This window comes from Heterodontus francisci, chromosome 25, assembly GCF_036365525.1.
Source record: "Heterodontus francisci isolate sHetFra1 chromosome 25, sHetFra1.hap1, whole genome shotgun sequence".
Classification (NCBI taxonomy): Eukaryota; Metazoa; Chordata; class Chondrichthyes; order Heterodontiformes; family Heterodontidae; genus Heterodontus; species Heterodontus francisci.
In genome coordinates, this window is record NC_090395.1 from 21,517,063 (window position 1) to 21,530,273 (window position 13,211).

At 48.6% G+C, this 13,211-nt stretch overlaps 1 protein-coding gene across 11 annotated transcripts in view; it reads right to left on the reverse strand.

Moving 5' to 3' along the window:
• LOC137383779 (trichohyalin-like) overlaps window positions 1–13,211 on the reverse strand; it is a 251,631-nt gene that overhangs the window by 11,080 nt on the left and 227,340 nt on the right. For all 11 annotated transcript variants that reach the window (XM_068056969.1, XM_068056972.1, XM_068056968.1 and 8 more), the window contains one exon: window positions 10,275–10,356. In XM_068056969.1, the coding sequence (XP_067913070.1) occupies window positions 10,275–10,356 (82 nt within the window). The remainder of the gene's footprint in view (window positions 1–10,274; window positions 10,357–13,211) is intronic.

A 13,211-nucleotide genomic window follows, 5' to 3' on the forward strand; every position in this document is an offset into this window, starting at 1 on the left:
TTAATATTCTCAATTGCTGTAAATGTAAAACTGTAATTGACATGACAATTGTGAAACGGAAGGGTTGGGAAGAAACTCATGACAGTATTCAAGGAAACTGATCTCCCTTGCAATGTTTGTATTTTTTGGTGCTGTTTGGAAACTGTTTTGCAATGTAATTTTTACAGATTTTTATGAATAAAGTATATTTTGGAAATAAATTTTTAAAAAAACTTTTTTTTATTCATTCATGGGATGTGGGCATCGCTGACTAGGCCAGCATTTATTGCCCATCCCTAATTGCCCTTGAGAAGGTGGTGGTGAGCTGCCTTCTTGAACCGCTGCAGTCCATTTGGGGTAGGTATACCCACAGTGCTGTAAGGAAGGGAGTTCCAGGATTTTGACCCAGCGACAGTGAAGGAATGGCGATATAGTTCCAAGTCAGGATGGTGTGTGACTTGGAGGGGAACTTGCAGGTGGTGGTATTCCCATGCAGTTGCTGACCTTGTCCTTCTAGTTGGTAGAGATCGCGGGTTTGGAATGTGCTGTCGAAGGAGCCTTGGTGCATTGCTGCAGTGCATCTTGTAGATGGTACACACTGCTGCCACTGTGCGTCGGTGATGGAGGGAGTGAATGTTTGTAGATGGTGTGCCAATCAAGCAGGCCGCTTTGTCCTGGATGGTGTCGAGCTTCTTGAGTGTTGTTGGAGCTGCACCCATCCAGGCAAGTGGAGAGTATTCCATCACACTCCTGACTTGTGCTTTGTAGATGGTGGACAGGCTTTGGGGCGTCAGGAGGTGTGTTACTCGCCTTAGGATTCCTAGCCTCTGACCTGCTCTTGTAGCCATGGTATTTATATGGCTACTCCAGTTCAGTTTCTGGTCAATGGTAGCCCCTAGGATGCTGATAGTGGGGGATTCAGCGATGGTAATGCCGTTGAATGTCAAGGGGAGATGGTTAGATTCTCTCTTGTTGGAGATGGTCATTGCCTGGCACTTGTGTGGCGCGAATGTTACTTGCCACTTATCAGCCCAAGCCTGGATATTGTCCAGGTCTTGCTGCATTCCTACACAGACTGCTTCAGTATCTGATGAGTCACGAATGGTGCTGAACATTGTGCAATCATCAGCGAACATCCCCACTTCTGACCTTATGATTGAAGGTAGGTCATTGATGAAGCAGCTGAAGATGGTTGGGCCAAGGACACTACACTGAGGAACTCCTGCAGTGATGTCCTGGAGCTCAGATGATTGACCTCCAACAACCACAACCATCTTCCTTTGCGCTAGGGATGACTCCAGCCAGTGGAGGGTTTTCCCCCTGATTCCCATTGACCTCAGTTTTGCTAGGACTCCTTGATGCCATATTCGGTCAAATGCTGCCTTGATGTCAAGGGCAGTCACTCTCACCTCACCTCTTGAGTTCAGCTCTTTTTTCCATGTTTGAACCAAGGCTGTAATGAGGTCAGGAGCTGAGTGGCCCTGGCGGAACCCAAACTGAGCGTCACTGAGCAGTTTATTGCTAAGCAAGTGCCGCTTGATAGCACTGTTGATGACACCTTCCATCACTTTACTGATGATTGAGAGTAGGCTGATGGGGTGGCAATTGGCCGGTTTGGACTTGTCCTGCCTTTTGTGTACAGGACAGACCTGGGCAATTTTCCACATTGCAGGGTAGATGCCAGTGTTGTAGCTGCACTGGAACAGCTTGGCTAGGGGCGTGGCAAGTTCTGGAGCACAGGTCTTCAGTACAATTGATGGAATATTGTCAGAGCCCATAGCTTTTGCAGTATCCAGTGTCTTCAGTCGTTTCTTGATATCATGCGGAGTGAATCGAATTGGCTGAAATCTGGCATCTGTGATGCTGGGGACTTCATTTAGGAGGCCGAGATGGATCATCATCTCGGCACTTCTGGCTGAAGATTGTTTCAAATGCTTCTGCTTTATCTTTCGCCCTGATTATGCTGGGCTCCCCCATCATTGAGGATGGGGATTTTTGTGGAGCCACCTCCTCCAGTTAGTTGTTTAATTGTCCACCACCATTCACAGCTAGATGTGGCAGGACTGCAGAGCTTAGATCTGATCCGTTGGTTATGGGATCGCTTAGCTCTGCCTATCGCATGCTGCTTACGCAGTTTGGCACGCAGATAGTCCTGCCTTGTAGCTTCACCAGGTTGACACCTCATTTTGAGGTATGCCTGGTGCTGCTCCTGGCATGCCCTCCTGCACTCTTCATTGAACCAGGGTTGGTCTCCTGGCTTGATGGTAATGGTAGAGTGGGGGATATGCCAGACCATGAGGTTACAGATTGTGGTCGAGTACAATTCTGCTGCTGCTGATGGCCCACAGTGCCTCATGGATGCCCAGTTTTGCATTGCTAGATCTGTTAGAAATCTATCCCATTTAGTACAGTGGTAGTGCCACACAACACGATGGACGGTATCCTCAATGTGAAGGTGGAACCTCGTCTCCACAAGTACTGTGCGGTGGTCACTCCTACCAATACAGTCATGGACAGAAGCATCTGCAGCAGGCAGATTGGTGAAGACGAGGTCAAGTATGTTTTTCCCTCGTGTTGGTTCCCTCACCACCTGCCGCAGACCCAGTCTAGCAGCTACGTCCTTTAGGACTCGGCCAGCTCGGTCAGTATTGGTGCTACCGAGCCACTCTTGGTGATGGACATTGAAGTCCCCCATCCAGAGTACACTTTGTGCCCTTGCCACCCTCAGTGCTTCCTCCAAGTGGTGTTCAACATGGAAGAGTACTGAGTCATCAGCTGAGGGAGGGCGGTAGGTGGTAATCAGTAGGAGGTTACCTTGCCCATGTTTGACCTGATGCCATGAGACTTCATGGAGTCCGGAGTCGATGTTGAGGACTCCCAGGGCAACTCCCTCCCTACTGTATACCACTGTGCCACCACCTCTGGTGGGTCTGTCCCGCTGGTGGGACCGGACATACCCGGGGATGGTGATGGCAGTGTCTGGGGCATTGTCTGGAAGGTATGATTCCGTGAGTATGACTATTTCAGGCTGTTGCTTGACTAGTCTGTGGGACAGCTCTCCCAACTTTGGGACAAGCCCCCAGATGTTAGTAAGGAGGACTTTGGAGGGTCGACAGGGCTGGGTTTGCCGTTGTCGTTTCCGGTGCCTAGATCGATGCCGGGTGGTCCATCCGGTTTCATTCCTTTTTATTGACTTCGTAGCGGTTAGATACAACTGAGTGGCTTGCTAGGCCATTTCAGAGGGCATTTAAGAGTCAACCACATTGCTCTGGGTCTGGAGTCACATATAGGCCAGACCAGGTAAGGACAGCAGATTTCCTTCCCTAAAGGACATTAGTGAACCAGATGGGTTTTTACAACAATCGACAATGGTTTCATGGCCATCATTAGATTAGATAGATTAGATTAGACTAGCTTTTAATTCCAGATTTATTAATTAAATTCAAACTCCACCTTCTGCTGTGGTGGGATTCCAATCCATGTCCACAGAGAAATACCCTGGGTCTCTGGGTTACTAGTGTAGTGATAATACCACTACGCCACTGACTACCCCTTTCGACATACTGGCTCAAAAAGCTCTCCTGTATGCATTTTAAGAAGTCCGCCCCCTTTAAGCCTTTTGCACTAAGACTATCCCAGTTAATATTGGGGAAGTTGAAATCCCCTGTTATATTACCCTATTATTTTTACACCTCTCTGAGATTTGCCTACATATCTGCTCCTCTATCTCTTCCTGACTGTTTGGAGGCCTGTAGTACACTCCCAGCCAAGTGATTGCCCCCTTTTTGTTTTTAAGTTCTACCCATATGGCCTCATTTGAGGAACCTTTTAAGAGATCATCCTTCCTTACTGCAGTAATTGACTCCTTGATCATCAGTGCAATGCCACCTCCTCTTTCACCCCCTCCCCTGTCACGCCTGAAGATTCTATACCCTGGAATATTGCCAGTCCTGCCCCTCCCTCAACCATGTCTCTGATAGCAATAATATCAGAATCCCATGTGCTAATCAATGCCCTCAATTCATCTGCCTTACTAGTAATACTCCTTGCGTTAAACTAGATGCAATCCAGCCTTGCATTTTTCACTTGTGCCTTAACAGGTCTATATTTGCTCTGCCTTCCAGACTGGCTCAATTTCTCTTCTATATTTGTGCATCACCCACTACTGAACCTCCACTCTGTATCCCATCCCCCTGCCAAATTACTTTAAAGCACCCCCAACAGCACTAGCAAACCTCCCAGCAAGGATGTTGGTCCCGTTCCGGTTCAGGTGTAACCCGTCTGACTTGTACAGGTCCCACTTTTGCCAGAAACAGACCCAATGATTCAGGAAACTAAATCCCTCCCTCCTGCACCATCTCCTCAGCCATGCATTCATCTGCTCTATCCTCCTATTCCTATACTCACTAACACATGGCACTGGGAGTAATCCAGAGATTACAACCTTTGAGGTCCTGCTTTTCAATTTGCTACCGAGCTCCCTAAATTCTTGTTGCAGGACCTCATCCCTCTTTCTACCTATGTCATTGGTACCAATGTGAACTACAGCCTCTGGCTGCTCACTGTCCCCTTCAAAATGTCCTGCAGCCGCTCCAAGACATCCTTGACCCTAGCACCAGGGAGTCTCTGGAGTCTCATTTGTAGCCACAGAAATGCTTGTCTGTTCCCCTTACAATTGAATCCCCTATCAGTATGGCTCTCCCATTCTTTCTCATCCCCTCTTGTGCAGCAGAGTCATCCGTGAACTTGGCTGTTGCTACTTTCCCTCGGATATTAACATCCCTAAAGTAGTACAAACTTCTGCGAGGGAAATAAGCTGGAAGTGACCCACCATCTTCATTAGAACCTTCAATCAAAAGAGAAATCTACAATCATCTCAGGCCTGCATCCACCTAAAACTTGATTCTCAAGAGAATTCAACAGGTTTATTGTAATCTTTCTCCACCACGAAAAACCACCTTCCACTTTCCCTTCACTACCTGCTTTTTCTTGTGTGTGTGTGCGTGTGTATAGAGAATGCCTCAGTGGAAGCGGCTATGACAATTTCGGGATACGGCGATAAACAATTGATATTCTGTTTTAAAACCTATAAGAAAACATGTCACTGTCTGGTAATTTGCAACATAAAACACCAGGGGCCTGTATCAAAGAACATCCTCAGTCCAGGGGCCTGTATCCCAAAACATCCTCCGTCCAGGGCCCTGTATCCCAGAATATCCTCAGTCCAGGGCCCTGTCTCCCAGAACATCCTCAGTCCAGGGCCCTGTATCCCAGAACATCCTCAGCCCAGGGCCCTGTATCCCAGAACATTCTCAGTCCAGGGCCCTGTATCCCAGAACATTCTCAGTCCAGGGCCCAGTATCCCAAAACATCCTCAGTCCAGGGCCCTGTATCCCAGAACATCCTCAGTCCAGGGCCCTGTATCCCAGAACATCCTCAGTCCAGGGCCCTGTATGCCAGAACATCCTCAGTCCAGGGCCCTGTATGCCAGAACATCCTCAGTCCAGGGCCCTGTATCCCAGAACATTCTCAGTCCAGGGCCCTGTATCCCAGAACATTCTCAGTCCAGGGCCCTGTATCCCAGAACATCCTCAGTCCAGGGCCCTATATCCCAGAACATTCTCAGTCCAGGGCCCTGTATCCCAGAACATCCTCAGTCCAGGGCCCTGTATCCCAGAACATCCTCAGTCCAGGGCCCTGTATCCCAGAACATCCTCAGTCCAGGGCGCTGTATCCCAGAACATCCTCAGTCCAGGGCCCAGTATCCCAAAACATCCTCAGTCCAGGGCCCTGTATCCCAGAACATCCTCAGTCCAGAGCCCTGTATCCCAGAACATCCTCAGTCCAGGGCCCTGTCTCCCAGAACATCCTCAGTCTAGGGGCCTATTTACCAAAACATCCTCGGTCCAGGGGCCAATATCCCAGAACATCCTCAGTCCAGAGGCCTATTTCCCAAAACATCCTCAGTCCAGGGCCCGGTATCCCAGAACATCCTCAGTCCAGGGGCCTGTATCCCAAATCATCCTCAGTCCAGGGCCCGGTATCCCAGAACATCCTCAGTCCAGGGGCCTGTATCTCAAATCATCCTCAGTCCAGGGGCCTGTATCCCAGAATAACCTCAGTCCAGGGGCCTGTATCCCAAATCATCCTCAGTCCAGGGCCCGGTATCCCAGAACATTCTCAGTCCAGGGGCCTGTATCCCAAATCATCCTCAGTCCAGGGGCCTGTATCCCAAATCATCCTCAGTCCAGGGCCTGTCTCCCAAATCATCCTCAGTCCAGGGCCTGTATCCCAGAACTTGCTCAGCCCAAGGACCTAGATTCCTCTCTCCTTTAACATCAGTAACTGAAACTTAGCGTCTCTGGGGTAATTCTCATCCCTGAAAACAGGTAGGTTTGGTCACGTGGAAAGTAAAATCGGAAAAAATCTGAAACCCCGACTCAACCCAACATGAACCCCCTCACCTCCTGTTTTAACAGGTGACCAATCAGCTCCCAGGAGGTACATCACTCATTTACATTTTTTAATAGGGCTGCATGCTTTAGATTGCTTCACTGTTCCAACTTTATCACTGGCCAGGTGGGATTCCGGGGCTTCGGGAAAACTGGCAGTTGATGGGAGTTAAGGACTGCAGCGTGGAAGAGGTAACTGCTTTTCCAGGTCTGCTTGGGGTTCAGGAGCAGCAGGAGATCTAGCCCCAGCCCGTTAGCTAAACTGTTAAACTCGCCAGCAATCGGCCCATTCCCCACTGCCCTCAAGTGACCAAGTGATCAGATGCCCTCCACAGCTTGCAATCTCCTTCTAGCACCCGATGTCTTCCATCAGCATCCACAATCTCCCTGATTCCCCATCGACGTCCTTTCCTCTCACCGCTCCTGCTCTGATCCTGGGTCTCTCCGGCAAACCACCCCACACACCACCCCCTACCACCCACAGTCTCTTCCCTTTCACACCCCTCCCTGGTAGTGGCCTGTTGCCATAGGCCTCGGCTGAGAAAGAGAGGCAGAAGGTACTAATCAAGTCCTGCTACTAAATTCAGCAGCTGGTGAGGGAAACTTGTTCTTCCAGGTTCCCTGAAAGCAAAATAGCACAACATCCACCCGGCATTCTGCACCCAGTGTCCTGCATCCTGCACCTTCCTGGCCTCACTGTGAATGTCTGGACCACCGTCTACTTTAACAAAACCAACCCATAGAGTTACTGTCTCCTGTAACACTCACATCGACCCCTAGAATTACTGTCTCCTGGAACACTCACACCGACCCCGAGAGTTACTGGCTCCTGTAACACTCATATCGACCCCTAGAATTACTGTCTCCTGTAACACTCACATCGAACCCGAGAATTACTGTCTCCTGTAACACTCACATCGACCCCTAGAATTACTGTCTCCTGTAACACTCACATCGACTCCCAGAATTACTGTCTCCTGTCACACTCATACCGACCCCTAGAGTTACTGTCTCCTGTAACACTCACACCGACCCCTAGAATTACTGTCTCCTGTAACACTCACACCGACCCCTAGAGTTACTGTCTCCTGCAACACTCACACCGACCCCTAGAGTTACTGTCTCCTGCAACACTCACATCGACCCCTAGAATTACTGTCTCCTGTAACACTCACACCGACCCCTAGAGTTAATGTCTCCTGCAACACTCACTCCGACCCCTAGAGTTACTGTCTCCTGTAACACTCACACCGACCCCTAGAGTTAATGTCTCCTGCAACACTCACTCCGACCCCTAGAGTTACTGTCTCCTGCAACACTCACATCGACCCCTAGAATTACTGTCTCCTGTAACACTCGCACCGGCCCCTAGAGTTACTGTCTCCTGCAACACTCACACCAACCCCTAGAGTTACTGTCTCCTGTAACACTCAGACCGACCCCTAGAATTACTGTCTCCTGCAACACTCACACCGACCCCTAGAGTTACTGTCTCCTGTAACACTCATACCGACCCCTAGAATTACTGTCTCCTGTAACACTCACATCGACCACTAGAATTACTGTCTCCTGTAACACTCATACCGACCCCGAGAGTTACTGTCTCCTGTAACACTCACACCGACCCCTAGAATTACTGTCTCCTGTAACACTCACATCGACCCCGAGAATTACTGTCTCCTCTAACACTCATATCGACCCCCAGAATTACTGTCTCCTGTAACACTCACATCGGCCCCTAGAATTACTGTCTCCTGTAACACTCACACCGAACCCCTAGAGTTACTGTCTCCTGCAACACTCACACCGACCCCTAGAGTTACTGTCTCCTGCAACACTCACACCGACCCCTAGAGTTACTGTCTCCTGTAACACTCACATCGACCCCTAGAGTTACTGTCTCCTGTAACACTCACACCGACCCCGAGAGTTACTGTCTCCTGTAACACTCACACCGTCCCCTAGAGTTACTGTCTCCTGCAACACTCGCATCGACCCCTAGAATTACTGTCTCCTGCAACACTCATACCGACCCCTAGAATTACTGTCTCCTCGAACACTCACATCGACCCCTAGAATTACTGTCTCCTGTAACACTCACATCGACCCCTAGAATTACTGTCTCCTGTAACACTCACACCGACCCCCTAGAGTTACTGTCTCCTGCAACACTCACACCGACCCCTAGAGTTACTGTCTCCTGCAACACTCACACCGACCCCTAGAGTTACTGTCTCCTGTAACACTCACACCGACCCCTAGAGTTACTGTCTCCTGTAACACTCACACCGACCCCTAGAGTTACTGTCTCCTGCAACACTCACATCGACCCCTAGAATTACTGTCTCCTGTAACACTCACATCGACCCCTAGAATTACTGTCTCCTGTAACACTCACATCGACCCCTAGAATTACTGTCTCCTGCAACACTCACATCGACCCCTAGAATTACTGTCTCCTGTAACACTCACACCGACCCCTAGAATTACTGTCTCTTGTAACACTCACACCGACTCCTCGAGTTACTGTCTCCTGCAACACTCACACCGACTCCTAGAGTTACTGTCTCCTGTAACACTCACTTCGACCCCCAGAGTTACTGTCTCCTGTAACACTCACACAGTCCCCTAGAGTTACTGTCTCCTGCAACACTCACACCGACTCCTAGAGTTACTGTCTCCTGTAACACTCACATCGACCCCTAGAGTTACAGTCTCCTGTAACACTCATACCGACCCGTAGAATTACTGTCTCCTGTAACACTCACACCGACCCCTAGAATTACTGTCTCCTGTAACACTCACATCGACCCCTAGAGTTACTGTCTCCTGTAACACTCATACCGACCCCTAGAATTACTGTCTCCTGCAACACTCACACCGACCCCTAGAATTACTGTCTCCTGCAACACTCACACCGAATCCTAGAGTTACTGTCTCCTGTAACACTCATACCGACCCCTAGAATTACTGTCTCCTGTAACACTCACACTGACCCCTAGAATTACTGTCTCCTGTAACACTCACAACGACCCCTAGAATTACTGTTTCCTGTAACACTCACACCGACCCCTAGAGTTACTGTCTCCTGTAACACTCATAGCGACCGTTCGAGTTACTGTCTCCTGTAACACTCATACCGACCCCTAGAATTACTGTCTGTTGTAACACTCACATCGACCCCTAGAATTACTGTCTCCTGTAATACTCACACCGACCCCTAGAATTACTGTCTCCTGTAACACTCACACTTCCAGAATTACTGTCTCTTGTAACACTCACATCGACCCCTTGAATTACTGTCTCCTGTAACACTCACATCGACCCCTAGAATTACCGTCTCCTGTAATACTCACACCGACCCCTAGAATTACTGTCTCCTGTAACACTCACATCGACCCCTAGAATTACTGTCTCCTGTAACACTCACACCGACCCCTAGAATTACTGTCTCCTGTAATACTCACACCGACTCCTGGAGTTACTGTCTCCTGTAACACTCACATCGACCCCTCGAATTCCTGATTCCTGTAACACTCACATCGACCCCCAGAATTACTGTCTCCTGTCACACTCACATCGACCCCTAGAGTTACTGTCTCCTGCAACACTCACATCGACCCCTGGAATTACTGTCTCCTGTAATACTCACATTGACCCCTAGAATTACTGTCTCCTGTAACACTCACACCGACCCCTAGAATTATTTTCTCCTTTAACATTTACAAGAGCATGAGTGTCACCATTCCCTCATATGAAGGTTCCCAATCCCGTGGCTTTTCCACATTTTCTGTTGACTGGATTCCCAGTAGTCTTGGCCTCCTGCTGAATTTGGCCACTTACCGTTCCTGTCCGGCAGTATCCCAGAGCTGGAGAGCGATGTTTCTGTTCTCCACTGTCAAGCTCTTCACTCGAAAGTCTACCCCTGCAGTAATGGAGGAACAGATAAGCTGTGTGAGCTTTGTACTACATCTCTGAACAATCTACAAGGCCCAAACCCGTCTGAGTACTACAGCATTTCCGATGTAAGGGCATGTCAGTTATTGTGCAGCTCAAACCCGGTCCACACAAATGGCTACATGTAATTTGGCTCCAGACCACATCTAGGGTCTGTCCTCAGGTACCATGGGCTGATCTTTATCGCCCCTTCAGGACAGGAATGTAGGCCGGCGGGGTGAGGGTGGGGGGTTGCTCTAAAATTCCAATGGAAGGCGGGGGTTGGAGTGCCGTTGCCTTCCCAATGCCTTGCAATTTAGTCTCAGGCAGTGAAGGCCAGTTAGCCTTCTCGTCCTAGGCCAATTGAGGCTCTTAAGTGGTCAGTTAACGGTCACTTAAGGGCCTCTTCCCATCACAGCCTCCATTTAATATAGTGTTATAGTGTGTCACTCACTCTGGGTTATAGTGTGTCACTCACTCTGTGTTATAGTGTGTCACTCACTCTGGGTTATAGTGTGTCACTCACTCTGTGTTACAGTGTGTCACTCACTCTGGGTTATAGTGTGTCACTGACTCTGGGTTATAGTGTGTCACTCACTCTGGGTTATAGTGTGTCACTCACTCTGGGTTATAGTGTGTCACTGACTCTGTGTTATAGTGTGTCACTGACTCTGTGTTATAGTGTGTCACTCACTCTGTGTTATAGTGTGTCACTCACTCTGTGTTGTAGTGTGTCACTCACTCTGTGTTATAGTGTGTCACTGACTCTGGGTTATAGTGTGTCACTGACTCTGGGTTATAGTGTGTCACTCACTCTGTGTTGTAGTGTGTCACTCACTCTGTGTTGTAGTGTGTCACTGACTCTGTGTTATAGTGTGTCACTCACTCTGTGTTATAGTGTGTCACTCACTCTGTGTTGTAGTGTGTCACTCACTCTGTGTTATAGTGTGTCACTCACTCTGTGTTGTAGTGTGTCACTCACTCTGTGTTATAGTGTGTCACTGACTCTGGGTTATAGTGTGTCACTCACTCTGTGTTATAGTGTGTCACTCACTCTGTGTTGTAGTGTGTCACTCACTCTGTGTTGTAGTGTGTCACTGACTCTGGGTTATAGTGTGTCACTGACTCTGGGTTATAGTGTGTCACTCACTCTGGGTTATAGTGTGTCACTGACTCTGGGTTATAGTGTGTCACTCACTCTGGGTTATAGTGTGTCACTCACTCTGTGTTATAGTGTGTCACTCACTCTGGGTTATAGTGTGTCACTGACTCTGGGTTATAGTGTGTCACTCACTCTGGGTTATAGTGTGTCACTCACTCTGGGTTATAGTGTGTCACTCACTCTGTGTTATAGTGTGTCACTGACTCTGTGTTATAGTCTATCACTCACTCTGCTTCATACCATATCTCTTCTGCTTTATACTGCCAGAGGTTATTTGTAACACTGACCACGAGACATTTTTCATCCACAAGAATCCAATCGAGTTCCAGTCTCAAATAGCCCCACCTAATCTACTCCTACTGCTTGGCTTCACACGCCAATCCGTGTTAGAACTGTGGGCAGACTTGTGAAGGCAGCTGTCTGGCGCTTCAAAACCAGACAGCTCTGAGCAGGTGGGCCTCTTTAGCATTGGTTGGCAGTCTACCAAGAAGAAGGAAAACTCTCATTTTCAACCCCCTGCTATGGGCCAAATAGGAAAGTCTTCATCGGCTGACAATGCGGAAGGACACAGACAGTGCGAACGGACTGGATGGTGATGCAGGAAGGGCAGTTGAGCCTCTCCAGCTTACTTAGCAGCTCATCTAGGAGAAGGACAGCTCTAAAACTAAAAACTGCATCCTTTCAGCTGCTGCTTTTGTGGCACATGTTGCACCACGTACAGCATTAGCTGCCTCGGACGAGAGAGTGGGAGGATATCAACGACCGACTCGTGGTACCTCAAATACTCTTGTTCGAAACCAGTATGCAACACTCATCAGTGCCTATGCATCGACAATGATACAACACACTCGAGGTCAAAGACAATCTCAGCAGGATCATCAGAGGAATACCACACCAGGACAAGCTCATCATCCTTGGTGATTTCAATGCCCATGTTGGTACAGACTGTAATACATGGAGGAGAGTACCAGAACACTGCAGCATTGATAGAATAAACTCCAACTGCCAGCTTCTTCCCTCTAAATACAGGGAGTTTGACTTCACCAGCACAAACACAATCTTCCAACGAGTTGACAAATAGAAAACAATATGGAGCCACCCAGATCTAAACACTGGCACATGTTGGTCTGCATTATTGTTCAACAGAGAGCCTTTAAAGACTTGTTTTATGTTTGTGGGATGTGAGCATCGCTGGCCAGGCCAGCATTTATTGCCCATCCCTAATTGCTCTTGAGAGGGCGGTGGTGAGCTGCCTTCCTGAACTGCTTCAGTCTATGTGGGGTAGGTACACCCACAGTGCTGTTAGGAAGGGAGTTCCAGGATTTTGACCTAGCGATAGTGAAGGAACGACAATATAGTTCCAAATCAGGATGGTGTGTGGCTGGGAGGGGAACTTACAGGTGGTGGTGTTCCCATTGTCATGGTCCTGTAGTTTTTTTTTTCCAGGAATATGCAGTTTGCCTTTAAAGCTTGCACCAGCAAGCATCAGGAGTTATAGGAAGGTGCATTTTTGTTGCCTTGGAAACAACCATTTGGAGACTGCAATTCAAAGGGTGCATTCTTGTTACCATAGATACAGCCACTGGGAGTGAGTATCAAGTGATACATTTGTTACAATTCAATTTTGAACCAGCTTTTTACCTGAAGACAGTTTGTTCTAACAGAACACAGACACAGAAGAG